Source organism: Salmo salar, chromosome ssa12 (assembly GCF_905237065.1).
Source record: "Salmo salar chromosome ssa12, Ssal_v3.1, whole genome shotgun sequence".
Lineage (NCBI taxonomy): Eukaryota > Metazoa > Chordata > Actinopteri > Salmoniformes > Salmonidae > Salmo > Salmo salar.
Window position 1 is genome coordinate 3,013,560 of NC_059453.1, and position 17,937 is coordinate 3,031,496.

Sequence of the window (17,937 nt, forward strand, 5' to 3'; positions counted from 1 at the left end):
CTGTGTGTATTGGTTCCTGACTTCCCTGGAAAGTTGCATATCACGTATCATTGCGGGGACTATTCGATGCTAATGCAGTCTGCCACAGGATGTTTTTGTGCTGGTCGAGGGCAGTCAGGTCTGGAGTGAACCAAGGGCTATATCTGTTCTTAGTTTTACCATTTTTGAAAGGGGCATGCTTATTTAAGGTGGTGAGAAAATTACTTTTAAAGAACAACCAAGCATCCCCGTTTAGGTCACCTAACAGAACGAACTCTGAAGATAGATGGGGGCAATCAATTCACATATGGTGTCCAGGGCACAGCTGGGAGCTGAGGGGGGTCTATAACAGGCGGCAACAGTGAGAGACTTATTTCTGGAGAGATTAATTTTACCCAGGGCAGGTCGATTAGAAAGGCCTGCTCACAGAAGTGTTTTAGGGAGCATTTGACAGTGATGAGGGGTGGTCGTTTGACCCATAACGGATGCAGGCAACGATCGCTGAGATCCTGATTGAAAACAGCAGAGGTGTATTTGGAGGGCAAATTGGTCAGGATAATATCTATGAGGGTGCCCATGTTTACGGATTTAGGGTTGTACCTGGTGGGTTCCTTGATGATTTGTGTGAGATTGAGGGCATCTAGCTTAAATTGTAGACACTGCCGGGGTGTTAAGCATATCCCAGTTTAGGTCACATAACAGAACGAACTCTGAAGATAGATGGGGGGGGGGCATCAATTCACATATGGTGTCCAGGGCACAGCTGGGAGCTGGAGGGGGGGGTCGATAGCAGGTGGCAACAGTGAGAGACTTATTTCTGGAGAGATTCATTTTTTTAAATTAGAAGTTCCAACTGTTTGGGTATAGACCTGGAAAAGTATGACAGAACTTTGCAGGCTATCTCTGCAGTAGATTGCAACAATAACTGTAGGTACTTATTTTGATAATATCTGTTTATTAATATCTGAACTAATCAATCAACACACATGCTGCTCTTTGTACGTGTTGATATAATAGTATAATTAAAATGAAGAAAAATAGTTGTCCCTCCTCAACTGTGTTTCCTCCCTCCCTCCAGACAGCAGGTGGCGATATGTGTCTTTCAGGCGACGTTTCTAATGTGACGTATAATCTAGTGGACGGAACTCGTCATCAACAACTGCAGTCACCTCGGTATCTCGCTAGGCAACAAAGTCGGAAACATTCAAGTTCTTCAGACAATTTTCGTTATTTTAATTTTGCAACAATGTTTTAACATGCACACTTCTGTTGAAAGAACTAGTCAATACCAAATTTTAATTTCGTATTGACGTTGTTGCTGTTAGTCAGTTAGCTGTCTGGTTAAGTTAGCACTAGCAGAGTCGCTAATGCTAACTAGCTAGCTAACATCCCCCCTGAACATGAGTTTACTAAGATACACTGAGAAAGGAAGAAAGCTCATGGAAGAGGAGACTGTTACCGTCAAACAAGAAGTAGAAGAAGGTGAGGCTGTTACAGTGAAAGAAGAAAAGGAAGAAGCTTTCAGCGTGAAAGAGGAAGTGGATGTTACAGTGAAGGAAGAAAAGGAAGAAACTTTCAGCGTGAAAGAGGAAGAGGATGTTACAGTGAAGGAAGAGAAGGATGCAGTTTGTGTAGTGAAGGAGGAGGAGGAGGAGGTGGGGGAGATGACTGTCACAGAGAAAGAAGAGGAAAACGTTTTTGGATTGAAGGATGAAGAGGGGGAGATTACTGTCACATTAGAGGAGGATGAAGAAGAAGAGAAGACTGGAGAACTGATTAACACCAGTAAATACAGTGAGTACTATCTAATAAAACAGGGACATTGATCTGATTAACACCAGTAAATACAGTGAGTACTATCTAATAAAACAGGGACATTGATCTGATTAACACCAGTAAATACAGTGAGTACTATCTTATAAAACAGGGACATTGATCTGATTAACACCAGTAAATACAGTGAGTACTGTCTTATAAAACAGGGACATTGATCTGATTAACACCAGTAAATACAGTGAGTACTATCTAATAAAACAGGGACATTGATCTGATTAACACCAGTAAATACAGTGAGTACTGTCTTATAAAACAGGGACATTGATCTGATTAACACCAGTAAATACAGTGAGTACTCTCTAATAAAACAGGGACATTGATCTGATTAACACCAGTAAATACAGTGAGAACTATCTTATAAAACAGGGACATTGATCTGATTAACACCAGTAAATACAGTGAGTACTGTCTTATAAAACAGGGACATTGATCTGATTAACACCAGTAAATACAGTGAGTACTATCTAATAAAACAGGGACATTGATCTGATTAACACCAGTAAATACAGAGTACTATCTAATAAAACAGGGACATTGATCTGATTAACACCAGTAAATACAGTGAGTACTCTCTTAACAGGAGGACAAACTCTGCAGTTGTTGAACTAATGTGTGATTTTAAAAGGACATTATTCTCTTGGATATGTTGTTTCTGTACTGTAGGAATTGAAAAAGCTACAAAGAGTCAACAAAACGTTAATGGATCAAATGCTTTTATTTATTTTTTAAACGTCTCTGAATATCTCTTTCTGTAGTGCTTTTGCTCAATATCACATAAGAGAAAAGTTATTATTTAAAAAAAAAAAACATGATTAAATATCAAAAAGTGTTAGTATTAGGTCCATGGTTGTTCAGTTATAATTTTCGGCAGACTGATCTGATTTTAAATATCTATGATACCATATCATATATTACAGCCATCTCATGTCTGATTTCAAATGATGAAGAGGACAGAATCAAGACAAGGAGAGATCTGGAATGTTCTGTAATGTTCTGTTAGTTAATGTTCTGACACACTACTAAGAGGAATGTTCTGTTAATGTTCTGTTAATGTTCTAACACACTACTAAGAGGAATGTTCTGTTAATGTTCTGTTAATGTTCTAACACACCACTAAGAGGAATGTTCTGTTAATGTTCTGTTAGTGTTCTGTTAATGTTCTGTTAGTTAATGTTCTAACACACTAAGGGCTGTTCTTAAGGATGACGTGGAGTGTTTCACAATAACATGGGTTTGACTGTGTTCTTTCTTCATAAAACAGTTATATATTTTTATATATATATTTTTTTTTAAAGATGAACAACATGTACGTCATGAACTTTTATTTTATTGAGTAAATGTATTTTATTTATCCTTCTATGACCGGTGTAGATTGCGTTGCGTTTTGATCGGGCCGACAGATGGACAAGGGACGTTGTTTCCAGAGGCAGTTTGGAACTCGGTAGTGAATGTTGCAACCGACGACAGACTATTTTTTATGGCGCTGCGAACTTTAGGACACCCAGACAGATTCCCTTCCTAGAGACACACAGGATATATACAGTACCAGTCAAACATTTGGACACACCTACTCATTCAAGGGTTTTTCTTTATTTTTGACTATTTTCTACATTGTAGAAGAATAGTTAAGACATCAAAACTACAATGAGGGAAAAAAGTATTTGATCCCCTGCTGATTTTGTACGTTTGCCCACTGACAAAGAAATTATCAGTCTATAATTTTAATGGTAGGTTTATTTGAACAGTGAGAGACAGAATAACAACAACAAAAAATCCAGAAAAACGCATGTCAAAAATCTTATAAATTTATTTGCATTTTAATGAGGGAAATAAGTATTTGACCCCCTCTGCAAAACATGACTTAGTACTTGGTGGCAAAACCCTTGTCACTGTATGAAACACATATGGAATCATGTTGTAACCAAAAAAGTGTTAAATCAAAATATAGATTTATATTTTAGATTCTTCAAAGTAGCCACCCTTTGCCTTCATGACAGCTTTGAACACTCTTGGCATTCTCTCAACCAGCTTCATGAGGTAGTCACCTGAAAATGTTTTGGTTACTACATAATTCCATATGTGTTATTTCATAGTTTGATGTCTTCACTATTATTCTACAATGTAGAAATTAGTAAAGATAAAGAAAACCCTTTAATGGTGTGTCCAAACGTTTGATTGGTACTCTATATATACAGTGCGTGCGGAAAGTATTCAGACCCCTTGACTTTTTCCACATTTTGTTACGTTACAGCCTTATTCCAAAATTGATTTAAAAAAAAATCCCCTCATCAATCTACACACAATATCCCATAATTACAATTTTTCCAAATCTATTAAAATAAAAAACGGAAATATCACATTTCCATAAGTATTCAGACCCTTTACTCAGTACTTTGTTGAAGCACCTTTGGCAGCGATTACAGCCTCGAGTCTTCTTGGGTATGACGCTACAAGCTTGGTACACCTGTATTTGGGGAGTTTCTCCGATTCTTCTCTGCAGATCTTCTCAAGCTCTGTCAGGTTGGATGGGGAGTGTCGCTGCACAGCTATTTTCAGGTCTCACCAGAGATGTTTGATCGGGTTCAAGTCCGGGCTCTGTTTGCACTGTCTTGACTGTGTGCTTAGGGTCGTTGTCCTGTTGGAAGGTGAGCCTTCACCCCAGTCTGAGGTCCTGAGCGCTCTGGAGCAGGTTTTTCATCAAGGAGCTCTCTGCACTTTGCTCCGTTAATATTTCCCTCGATCCTGACTAGTCTCCCAGTCCCTGCTGCTGAAAAACATCCCCACAGCATGATGCTTCCACCACAATCCTGTCTCGGTGCTCTACGGACAATTGCTTCAACCTCATTGCTTGTTTTTTGCTCTGACATGTACTGTGAACTGTGGGACTTTGTATAGACAGGTGTGTGCCTTTCCAAATCATGTCCAATCATTTGAATTTACCACAGGTGGACTCCAATCAAGTTGAAGAAACATCTCAAGGATGATCAATGGAAAGAGGATTCAACTGAGCTCAATTTAGAGTCTCATAGCAAAGGGTCTGAATACTTATGTAAAAAAGGTTTTTCTGTTTTTTATTGTGTTTTACATTTGCAAAAATTTCTAAAAACGTGTTTTCTCTTTGTGTAGGGTTGCAAAGGGTCGGAAACTTTCCGGTAAATTTCCGGTATATTCTCCGGGAAGTTAAGCCCGGGAATTTGGGGAATTTTGCTTAAATTCATCAAAAAAAAGTTAGCTTATAACAGTGAACCTTTATTGTGGGATACACATAAGGCAATTCTAGGTCTTGTGGCATATTTTGGTTAATCTTTCCCCAATTCAATGGAATTGTAGCCCTCTGCATGTACAGTGCACTCGTCCATCACATGTACAGTACAGCTGATTCTCAAGATCTTGCAACTCTAATGAGATGCTATTGAGCCCACACTACTACACTGTCTGAGCCAAGGACTACATACTTTCTGGTAAGTTTTGATTACAATACTGGGTGGGGTGAATATATTTTATATGACATACATTTATTTTTTGTTAACTAGTAAATAGTAGCCTACAACAAAGTGTGTTTAAATCATTTCTAACTTTCTGCTTGTTAGTTTTTGTTACCATGTGGGTTTTAGCTTGCTTGAGCCTGCTAACTGAGAAGTGTTAATTCACCTGTTTCCATATATGTTTCATTCTAAAACATTTATCTTACAAATTGAGTTGTTTAATCTAACTGCTTAACTATTTATCTGTACATGGAATTGTATTTGGGGTATTTTCACATTTTTTTCTTCTAATCTTTACAGGAAAATGCCACTGGCACTATCTGATGTGTGAAGACATTTCACTGCAGCTAATGTAGAAGGAAAAGCAGTGTACATCTGCAAATACTGTGCCAAATCATATGTGAAGAATGCAACAAAGATGCAGAATCATCTGGCCAAGTGCATAAAGTTCCCTCAGCGCCCACAACAAGCAACCTCTGACAAAAGTCCCTCTACTTCTATTCGAGGTGAAAATGATGAATCAGACACCTTATCGATAGCAACAGCCCATGGTCCTCCTGGAATCAGAAGTTTTTTTGATTCAATGGAGGAAAGTAGTCAGAGAAATGCTGATGAATGTCTTGCTCGAGCTGTGTATGCAACTGGTTCACCTCTGATGCTCACAGGCAATGCGTATTGGAAGAGATTTCTGAATGTTCCTCGCCCAGCATACACCCCTCCAACCAGACATGCTTTATCTACTAATTTGCTGAATGCAGAGTTCAACAGAGTTCAAGTGAAGGTCAAGCAAATCATAGAGAAAGCAGACTGTATTGCAATCATCTCTGATGGGGGGTCGAATGTTCGTAGGTAAGGAATAATTAACTACATAATCTCCACCCCTCAACCAGTATTCTACAAGAGCACAGACACAAGGGACAACAGACACACCAGTCTCTACATTGCAGATGAGCTGAAGGAAGTCATCAATGACCTTGGACCACAGAAGGTATTTGCACTGTTGACAGACAATGCTGCGAACATGAAGGCTGCTTGGTCTAAAGTGGAGGAGTCCTACCCTCACATCACACCCATTGGCTGTGCTGCTCGTGCATTGAATCTGCTCCTCAAGTACATCATGGCACTGAAAACAATGGATACACTCTACAAGAGCGCCAAGGAAAATGGTTAGGTATGTGAAGGGTCATCAAGTTATAGCAGCAATCTACCTCACCAAGCAAAGTGAGAAGAATAAGAGCACCACATTGAAACTGCCCAGCAACACCCGTTGGGGTGTTGTCATCATGTTTGACAGTCTCCTGGAGGGGAAGGAGTCTCTCCAAGAAATGGCCATATCACAGTCAGCCGATGTGGACAGCCCCATCAAGAGGATCCTCAGATTGAGGGGGACAATGCCATCCTGTCTGATGTTCAGACTCTGCTTGCAGATGTAAGAGAAGAAATCCAGCCCTGCCCACTTCACTGTTGCTCCAAGCAGAGGGAACAGCAGTCCCATACACACCACAGTGTACATGTTGGACCCCAGGTATGCTGGCAAGAGCATCCTGTCTGGAGCAGAGATCAACAAGGCCTATGGTGTCATCACTACCGTGTCTCGCCACCTTGGCCTGGATGAGGGCAAGGTTCTTTATACTTCCAAGCAAGGGCTTTGGGATGGAGATGCAATATGGCAGTCGTGCCAACAGATCTCATCAGCCACCTGGTGGAAGGGACTTTCTGGATCTGAGGCTCTTTCCCCTGTTGCCTCCATCATCCTCCAAATCCCACCAACATCAGCCGCCTCAGAGCGCAACTGGTCCTTGTTTGAGAACACACACACCAAAGCACGCAACAGGCTGACCAATACAATGGTTGAAAAATGTGTGGCCATCCGGGCAAATTTGAGTCTTTTTGAGCCATCAACGAGCCATCCTCAACAAGGTTGGAAAGTGACAGTGAAGATGAGGCCTCAGAGTCTGATGTTCAAGAGGTGGACATTGAGAAGGTCCAGCGAGAAGACATGGAAGCCTGAGAGGAAGACAACCAAAGCTTTAGTTTCTAGACTATCATTGTTGAAAACGTTTTTTGGGAGATGCGATGGATCATTCAATATTCCCTTTCTTTTGTTGTTCAGTGAAATCATCCCATGTGAAGAGTCAGCTCATTTAATTAAAGTTCAATTCATAACTAAATTGTTTTTTTTATTTCTATTGGAAGGATTTAATAATTTGCAATTATGTCTAAAGTACTTATGATAAAGGTAAAAGGTTTATGTTTCTGTCTCCGTATGATATGGTAAATATATCCAATGCAAAAAAACATCTACATTTAAATAGTACAGTGCCTTGCAAAAGTATTCATCCCCCTTGGTGTTTTTCCTATTTAGTTGCATTACAACCTGTAATTTAAATGGATTTCTATTTGGATTTCATGTAATGGACAAAAACACAAAATAGTCCAAATTGGTGAAGTGAAATGAAAAAAAATCACTTGTTTCAAAGAATTCTAAAAAACTGAAAAGTGGTGCGTGCATATGTATTCACCCCCTTTGCGATGAAGCCCCTAAATAAGATCTGGTGCAACCAATTACCTTCAGAAGTCACATAATTAGTTAAATAAAGTCCACCTGTGTGCAATCTAAGTGTCACATGATCTGTCACATGATCTCAGTATATATACACCTGTTCTGAAAGGCCCCAGAGTCTGCAACACCACTAAGCAAGGGGCACCACCAAGCAAGCAGCACCATGAAGACCAAGGAGCTCTCCAAACAGGTCAGGGACAAAGGTGTGGAGAAGTACAGATCAGGGTTGGGTTATAAAAAAATATACAAAACTTTGAACATCCCACGGAGCACCATTAAATCCAATATTAAAAAATGGAAAGGATATGGCACCACAACAAACCTGCCAAGAGAGGACTGCCCACCAAAACTCATGGACCAGGCAAGGAGGGCATTAGTCAGAGGCAACAAAGAGACCAAAGATAAACCTGAAGGAGCTGCAAAGCTCCACTGCGGAGATTGGACTATCTGTCCATAGGACCACTTTAAGCCATACACTCCACAGAGCTGGGCTTTACGGAAGAGTGGCCAGAAAAAAAAGCCATTGCTTAAAGGAAAAAAATAAGCAAACACGTTTGGAACCAAAAGGCATGTGGGAGACTCTCCAAACATATGGAAGAAGGTACTCTGGTCAGATTAGACTAAAATTGGGCTTTTTGGCCATCAAGGAAAACGCTATGTATGGCGCAAGCCCAACACCTCTCATCACCCCGAGAACACCATCCCCACAGTGAAGCATGGTGGTGGCAGCATCATGCTGTGGGGATGTTTTTCATCAGCAGGGACTGGGAAACTGGTCAGAATTGAAGGAATAATGGATGGCGCTAAATACAGGGAAATTATTGTGGGAAACCTGTTTCAGTCTTCCAGAGATTTGAGACTGGGACGGAGGTTCACCTTCCAGCAGGACAATGACCCTAAGCATACTGCTAAAGCAACACTTGAGTGGTTTAAGTGGAAACATTTAAATGTCTTGGCAGGACCTAGTCCCAGACCTCTACAAAGTATTGACTTTGGGGGGGTGAATAGTTATGCAAGTTCAAGTTTTCTGTTTTTTGTGTTATGTCTTGTTTCTTTCACAATAAAAAATATTTTGCATCTTCAAAGTGGTAGGCATGTTGTGTAAATCAAATGATACAACCCCCCCAAAATCAATTTTAATTCCAGGTTGTAAGGCAACAAAATAGGAAAAATGCCAAGGGGGTGAGTACTTTCGCAAGCCACTGTATTAATATACATTTGCATATATTTCCGTTTATTCACATATATTCCCGCGGAAAGTTTCCACCTCTGAATATTCCCCAAAATGGGCAACCCTAGGTGTGTGCCTTTTCAAAATCATGTCCAATCAATTGAATTTTACCACATGTGGACTCCAATCAAGTTGTAGAAACATCTCAAGGATGATCAATGGAAACAGGATGCGTCTGAGCTCCATTTCGAAGTATCATAGCAAAGGGTCTGAATACTTGTGTAAAAAGGTATTTCTGTTTTTTATTTGTAATAAATTAGCAAAAATGTCTAAAAACCTGTTTTTGCTTTGTCATTTTGGGGTATTGTGTTTAGATTGCTAAGGATTTGTATTTATTTAATCAATTTTAGAATAAGGCTGTATCGTAACAAAATGTGGAAAAAAGTCTCGGGGTCTGAATACTTTCCGAAGGCACTGTATATCGGGGCATGGACTCTACAAGGTGTCGAAAGCATTCCACAGGGTTGCTGCCCCGCTTCCCACAGGTGTGTCAATTTGTCTGGATATCCTTTTGGGTGGTGGACCATTCTTGATAAACACAAGAAACTGTTGAGTTTTTAAAACCTTGCAGCGTTGCAGTTCTTGACACGAACCAGTGTGCTTTGTACCTACTACCATACCCCGTTCAAAGACACTTAAATATTTAGTCTTGCCTATTCACATTCTGAATGACACACATACACAATCCATGTCTCGGTAGTCTCAAGGCTTAGAAATCCTTCTTTAACCTGTCTCCTCCCCTTCATCTACACTGATGATGTTGATGGTAAAACAGGTTGTAATTGATGTTGATGGTAAAACAGGTTGTAATTGATATTGATGGTAAAACAGGTTGTAATTGATGTTGATGGTGAAACAGGTTGTAATTGATGTTGATGGTAAAACAGGTTGTAATTGATATTGATGGTAAAACAGGTTGTAATTGATATTGATGGTAAAACAGGTTGTAATTGATATTGATGGTAAAACAGGTTGTAATTGATATTGATGGTAAAACAGGTTGTAATTGATGTTGATGGTAAAACAGGTTGTAATTGATATTGATGGTAAAACAGGTTGTAATTGATATTGATGGTAAAACAGGTTGTAATTGATATTGATGGTAAAACAGGTTGTAATTGATGGTAAAACAGGTTGTAATTGATATTGACGGTAAATCAGGTTGTAATTGATATTGACGGTAAAACAGGTTGTAATTGATATTGATGGTAATACAGGTTGTAATTGATATTGATGGTAATACAGGTTGTAATTGATATTGATGGTAAAACAGGTTGTAATTGATATTGATGGTAAAACAGGTTGTAATTGATGGTAAAACAGGTTGTAATTGATGGTAAAACAGGTTGTAATTGATATTGACGGTAAAACAGGTTGTAATTGATATTGATGGTAATACAGGTTGTAATTGATATTGATGGTAATACAGGTTGTAATTGATATTGATGGTAAAACAGGTTGTAATTGATATTGATGGTAAAACAGGTTGTAATTGATGGTAAAACAGGTTGTAATTGATGTTGATGGTTCTAACAGTTGCAGAGGTTTATTTATACATATATATAATAATATATATATAAAAAAAAATATATATATATATATATATAATAATATATATATATAAATAATAATATATATAATAATATATACAAATCCCTTCTGTTGCAAACCAAAATGCTGGACTAGATGCACAGGGGGTAATAATGTCTAGATTATTTTGTCCAGTGGAGATGAGTTTATAAATTGCCTGGCAGGGCTGTAGGACAGTGGAGATGAGTTTGTAAATTGCCTGGCAGGGCTGTGGGACAGTGGAGATTAGTTGATGAATTGCCTGGCAGGGCTGTGGGACAGTGGAGATTAGTTTATAAATTGCCTGGCAGGGCTGTGGGACAGTGGAGATGAGTTTATAAATTGCCTGGCAGGGCTGTGGGACAGTGGAGATTAGTTTATAAATTGCCTGGCTTGGCCTTGGGACAGTGGATATATAGGGATAATTCAAATACAACTGTTAACTTTTTAGTGACAGGGGGCAGTATTCAGAAATTCAGATGAATGACGTGCCCAAATTAAACTACCTGCTACTCGGGCCCAGAAGGTAGGATATGCATATTATTAGTAGATTTGGATAGAAAACACTCTGAAGTTTCTAAAACTGTTTGAATGATATGTGAGTATAACAGAACTCATATGGCAGGCAAAAACCTGAGAAAAATCCAACCAGGAAGTGTGGAAATCTGAGGATTGTAGTTTTTCAAGTGATTCCCTATCCAGTATACAGTGACTTAGGGTTCATTTTGCACTTCCTAAGGCTTCCACTAGATGTCCACAGTCTTTAGAACCTTGTTTCATGCTTCTACTGTTACTGGGGTGAGAATAAGAGCTGACTCAACAAGTGGACTGGCTGAGGCCAATGAGTTGTTTACTGCGCGGGCACGCCGTTCCTTCTTTTTCTTCTGTAATGGATACGCTATTGTCCGGGTGGAATATTATAGAATATTTATGTTAAAAAGACCCTAAGGGTTGATTGTAAACATCGTTTGACATGTTTCTATGAACGGTAATGGAACATTTTGACTTTTCGTCTCTGGTTTTGCGCTCGCTCATTTTGCCTTTGGATAGTGATCTGAACGCGCAAACAAAAGGAGGTATTTGGACATAAATATGGAGTTTATCGAACAAAACTAACATTTCTTGTGGGAGTACTGGGAGTGCATTCCGACGAAGATCAGCAAAGGTAAGTGAAGATTTATAATACTATTTCTGAGTTTTGTTGACTCCAGAACTTGGCGGGTAACTGTATAGCTTGCTTTGATGGCTGAGCTCTGTACTCAGAATATTGAAAAATGTGCTTTCGCCGTAAAGCGATTTTGAAATCTGACACAGCTGTTGCATTAAGGAGAAGTGTATCTATAATTCTTTCAATAACTGTTGTAAATGTTATCAACGTTTATGATGAGTATTTTTGTAAATTGATGTGCTCATTCACCGGAAGTTTTGGAGGCAATACATTTTCTGAACATCACGCGCCAATGTAAAATGGGGTTTTTGGATATAAATATGAACTTTATCGAACAAAACATACATGTATTGTGTAACATTGAGTCCTGGGAGTGTCATCTGATGAAGATCGTCAAAGGTTATTGATTAATTTTAGCTGTATTTCTGGTTATTGTGACGCCTCTCCTTGCTTGGAAAATGGCTGTGTGGTTTTTCTTGTCTCAGCGCTGTCCTAACATAATCTAATGTTATGCTTTCGCCGTAAAGCCTTTTTGAAATCGGACAATGTGGTTGGATTAATGAGAAGTGTATCTTTAAAATGGGATATAATAGTTGTATGTTTGAGAAATTTTAATTATGAGATTTTTGTTGTTTTGAATTTGCCGCCCTGCTATTTCCCTAGCATCCCACATGTCCCAGAGAGGTTAACAGGCATTACCCAGGGATCATCATGAATATCTAACGGCTATTAACCAATCAGTATCTACGATCCAAATGTACTGTTTTATAATGAGAGATCTAGTCTAGATTAAACCTCATAAGAAGACAGTTTAATTTAATGGAGATTTCATTCAGGTCTCTGTTAAATGGGATACTCTGGAGGTTTCATTCAGATCTCTGTTTAACTAGATACTGTTTGTCTTTGGCAGGAGATAGACCAGACTCTCACTCTGACAGCAGGAAGAGTCCTTCAGAGGAACCAGACCCAGAGACGCCCAAACCAGCGAGACGACACCACTGGTCCCAGTGTAAAAAGAGTTTTAAGTGGTTATGGAACCTGAAAAGTCATGATAGAACAGACACAGGAGAGAAGACTTCACAATGTTCCCAATGTGGGAAGAGTTTTACACGGTTAGGGAACCTGAAAAGGCATGAGAGAATACACACAGGAGAGAAACCTTTCCAATGCTCCCAATGTGGAAAGAGTTTCACACGGTTAGGGAACTTGAAAGAACATAAAATAATACACACAGTAGAGAAACCTTTCCAATGCTCCCAGTGTGAAAAGGGCTTTAGGTGGTTAGGGAACCTGAAAAAGCATGAGAGAACACACACAGGAGAGAAACCGTTCCAATGCTCCCAGTGTGGGAATGGTTTTACACAGTTAGGGAGCTTGAAGGAGCATGAAAGGTTACACACAGGGGAGAAGCCTTTCCAATGTTCCCAGTGTGGAAAGAGTTTTACCCTGTTAGGGAGCCTGAAAAAGCATGAGAGAACACACACAGGAGAAAAGCCGTTCCAATGCTCCCAGTGTGGGAAGGGTTTTACACGGTTAGGGAATCTGAAGGACCATAAAAGAGTACACACAGGAGAGAAACCTTTCCAATGTTCCCAGTGTGGAAAGAATTTTACACGGTTACGGAGCCTGAACGAACATAAATTAGTACACACAGGAGAGAAATGTTTCCAATGTTCCCAGTGTGGAAAGGGTTTTACCCTGTTAGGGAGCCTGAAAAAGCATGAGAGAACACACACAGGAGAAAAGCCGTTCCAATGCTCCCATTGTGGAAAGAGTTTTACGCAGTTAGGGAGCTTGAAGGTGCATGAAAGGGCACACACAGGGGAGACATCTTACCATTGCTCTCTGTGTGGAAAGAATTTTACTAAGTTAGGGAACCTAAAAAAACATCAACAATTACACACCGGAGCGAAACCTTTCCAATGCTCCCAGTGTGGGAAGGGTTTTACACTGTTAGGGAACCTGAAGGATCATAAAAGAGTACACACAAGAGAGAAACGTTTCCAATGCTCCCAGTGTGGAATAGGTTTTACCCTGTTAGGGAACCTGAAAAAGCATGAGAAAATACACACAGGAGAGAAGTCTTTCCAATGTTCCCAGTGTGGAAATAGTTATAAAAGTTTAGGGAGCTTGAAGGAGCATGAAAGGATACACACATGGGAGACAGCTTACCATTGCTCTCTGTGTGGAAAGAATTTTACCAAGTTAGGGAACCTAAAAAAACATGCAGAATTTCACACAGGAAAGAAGCCTTTCCAATGCACCCAGTGTGGAAAGGGTTTTACACGGTTAGGGAATCTGAAGGACCATAAAAGAACACACACAAGAGAGAAACCTTTCCAATGCTCCCAATGTGGAAAGGGTTTTACCCTGTTAGGGAACCTGAAAAGGCATGAGAGAACACACACAGTTTTAACAATGACCCCAGGAGTTGGAACCAGTTCAGAAAACAGAACAGAAAACCGCGTAAGAACAAAAAAAATTAAGAAACAGAAACCGAACCGGGAAAGAAAGTGATCTCTACAGTTCTGGAACAGAATCTTTATTTTAAAAGTATAGTAACCAGTTAATAACGTTATTTTAAAAGTAACTGTCCGGTGGAAGATCTTATTAACTTTAAAAAGTGAATATTCTGTTAACTCATCGAAATAGTGTTGAGACATCCTATACTTGTATCTCAAACAGACTGTTTTAAAAAAATATATATTTCCTCATAGAACATGTTATCTCCCTGTGGTGGATGAGCTGGCCAATCTGTTGTTGGGGTACGACCCACACCATTCTGTTGTTGGGATACGACCCACACCATTCTGTTGTTGGGGCACGACCCACACCATTCTGTTGTTGGGATACGACCCACACCATTCTGTTGTTGGGGTACGAACCACACCATTCTGTTGTCGGGGTACGACCCACACCATTCTGTTGTCGGGATACGACCCACACCATTCTGTTGTCGGGGTACGCCCCACACCATTCTGTTGTCGGGGTACGCCCCACACCATTCTGTTGTCGGGGTACGACCCACACCATTCTGTTGTCGGGGTACGACCCACACCATTCTGTTGGCGGGATACGACCCACACCATTCTGTTGTCGGGATACGACCCACACCATTCTGTTGTCGGGGTAAGACCCACACCATTCTGTTGTCGGGATACGACCCACACCATTCTGTTGTCGGGATACGACCCACACCATTCTGTTGTCGGGATACGACCCACAACATTCTGTTGTCGGGATACGACCCACAACATTCTGTTGTCGGGATACGACCCACAACATTCTGTTGTCGGGATACGCCCCACACCATTCTGTTGTCGGGATACGCCCCACACCATTCTGTTGTCGGGATACGCCCCACACCATTCTGTTGTCGGGATACGACCCACACCATTCTGTTGTCGGGATACGACCCACACCATTCTGTTGTCGGGATACGACCCACACCATTCTGTTGTCGGGGTAAGACCCACACCATTCTGTTGTCGGGATACGACCCACACCATTCTGTTGTCGGGATACGACCCACACCATTCTGTTGTCGGGATACGACCCACAACATTCTGTTGTCGGGATACGACCCACAACATTCTGTTGTCGGGATACGACCCACAACATTCTGTTGTCGGGATACGCCCCACACCATTCTGTTGTCGGGATACGCCCCACACCATTCTGTTGTCGGGATACGACCCACACCATTCTGTTGTCGGGATACGCCCCACACCATTCTGTTGTCGGGATACGACCCACACCATTCTGTTTTCGGGATACGACCCACACCATTCTGTTTTCGGGATACGACCCACACCATTCTGTTGTTTGGCTACGACCCACACCATTCTGTTGTTTGGCTACGACCCACACCATTCTGTTGTCGGGATACGACCCACACCATTCTGTTTTTGGGATACGACCCACACCATTCTGTTGTTTGGCTATGACCCACACCATTCTGTTGTTTGGCTACGACCCACACCATTCCAACACAGAAAAGCTGCTTTTAACACACTTAATTAAAAAAAAGATTGTAAGGAAAGTATTTCACTCATATTATAAGTAACTATAGGTCATATTTCAATGAAATCTGGAAATACTGGGCACTTACTTTAAGTTCCAGGCATTTACAGGGCCTTACAGGACTGTTTATCGTCGTTGTTTTTGTATACGTGTTTGTTTTGGTTTTTCCTTCTTTCTGCCTAATAAAAAGAAGATGAGTAAACACACTCCCGCTGCATTTTGGTCTAATCCGTACGACAACCGTGACACGTTGAATGATGTTAAATGGATAGTACTTACAGGATTGTAAATGACCAGAGTAACTTTGTCACTCTCCGGATTTTTTTTTAACCTTTAATTCATGAAATAATACAACTTAAATATTGAAGAGTGTGTGTGTGTGTGTAGGAGAGCTCATATCCTCTGAGGTGTTTACTGTAAAGGTTTTACTGTAAAGATCAATGTCTATCGCCAGCTTACATTTCCCTCATTAAAATGCAAATCAATTTCTAACATTTCTCACATGCGTTTTTCTGGATTTTTTGGTTGTTATTCTGTCTCTCACTGTTCAAATAAACGTAAAATTATAGACTGATCATTTCTTCGTGCTTCTACACCTGCATTGCTTGCTGTTTGGGGTTTTAGGCTGGGTTTCTGTACAGCACTTTGAGATATCAGCTGATGTAAGAAGGGCTATATAAATAAATTTGATTTGTCAGTGGGCAAACGTACAAAATCAGCAGGGGATCAAATACTTTTTTCCCCTCACTGTACTTGCCTAAATATTCTGAAATAACGTAAATATTTTGTACAAATGTTTGATAAGCTTGAAATGGCCGTGGTCTGATTGATTCAACAACCCAACAACGCATACCCTAATGTCGGGTTGTCCTAATGAACCAGAACATCAGTAATTTCTGGTGCGTGTATTTCATGATACCAGTTTGCAACTGTTGCTATGGGAGTGGCCAACAGGTCTGATAGCCTATCAGAGGAGAACAGAACCCCATTCGAGGCGGAGCTTCATCACAACAACAGTTCTTTCATCTTCTCGAAACATTCTAGAACACTGTTTCATTGATCAGAGGATCAATTTCATTACAACAGAAAATATAATTATTGGGGTATAGTTTAACTTGTGTGCAGTGTGATGATATTATTATATATATATACATATATATATATATATATATATATTTTAACCTTTATTTAACTAGGCAAGTCAGTTATGAACAAATTCTTATTTTCAATGACGGTCTAGGAACAGTGGGTTAACTGCCTTGTTCTACGGGCAGAACGACAGATTTTTTTTTATTACCTTGTCAGCTCGGGGGATTCGATTTTGCAACCTTTCGGTTACTAGTCCAACGCTCTAACCACTAGGCTACCCTACCCTGCCGACCCAACTGCATAAACCAGGGCCTGGGCATTCAGTTAGGTTTGTACAGTGTGATGATATACCAGGGCCTGGATATGCAGTTAGGTTTGTATGCAGTCTGATGATGAACCAGGGACTGGGGATGCTGTTAGGTTTGTACAGTGTGATGATATACCAGGGCCTGGACATGCAGTTAGGTTTGTATGCAGTCTGATGATGAACCAGGGACTGGGGATGCTGTTAGGTTTGTACAGTGTGATGATATACCAGGGCCTGGACATGCAGTTAGGTTTGTACAGTGTGATGATATACCAGGGCCTGGATATGCAGTTAGGTTTGTATGCAGTCTGATGATGAACCAGGGACTGGGGATGCTGTTAGGTTTGTATGCAGTCTGGTTATATACCAGGGACTGGGGATGCAGTTAGGTTTGTATGCAGTCTGGTGATATACCAGGGCCTGGGGATGCAGTTAGGTTTGTACAGTGTGATGATATACCAGGGCCTGGACATGCAGTTAGGTTTGTACAGTGTGATGATATACCAGGGCCTGGATATGCAGTTAGGTTTGTACAGTGGGATGATGTACCAGGGACTGGGGATGCAGTTAGGTTTGTACAGTGTGATGATATACCAGGGCCTGGACATGCAGTTAGGTTTGTATGCAGTCTGATGATATACCAGGGACTGGGGATGCTGTTAGGTTTGTATGCAGTCTGGTTATATA

The 17,937-nt window shown here is 40.5% G+C and overlaps 1 protein-coding gene across 1 annotated transcript; it reads left to right on the forward strand.

Moving 5' to 3' along the window:
• Window positions 1-1,133: 1,133 nt before the first annotated feature.
• Window positions 1,134-14,693, forward strand: LOC106563980 (gastrula zinc finger protein XlCGF26.1-like). Its single transcript, XM_045690489.1, has 2 exons — window positions 1,134-1,773; window positions 12,742-14,693. Exons 1-2 carry the CDS (start codon window positions 1,380-1,382, stop codon window positions 14,346-14,348), a joined length of 2,001 nt encoding a protein of 666 aa, XP_045546445.1. The 5' UTR covers window positions 1,134-1,379; the 3' UTR covers window positions 14,349-14,693.
• Window positions 14,694-17,937: the final 3,244 nt, after the last annotated feature.

Bases quoted from the DNA above. Each gene is read 5' to 3' on its own strand.
- LOC106563980 (XM_045690489.1), top strand. From the start codon at position 1,380: ATGAGTTTACTAAGATACACTGAGAAAGGAAGAAAGCTCATGGAAGAG. The intron at 1,774-12,741 runs GTGAGTACTATC...TGTCTTTGGCAG, and splicing joins GATTAACACCAGTAAATACA to GAGATAGACCAGACTCTCAC.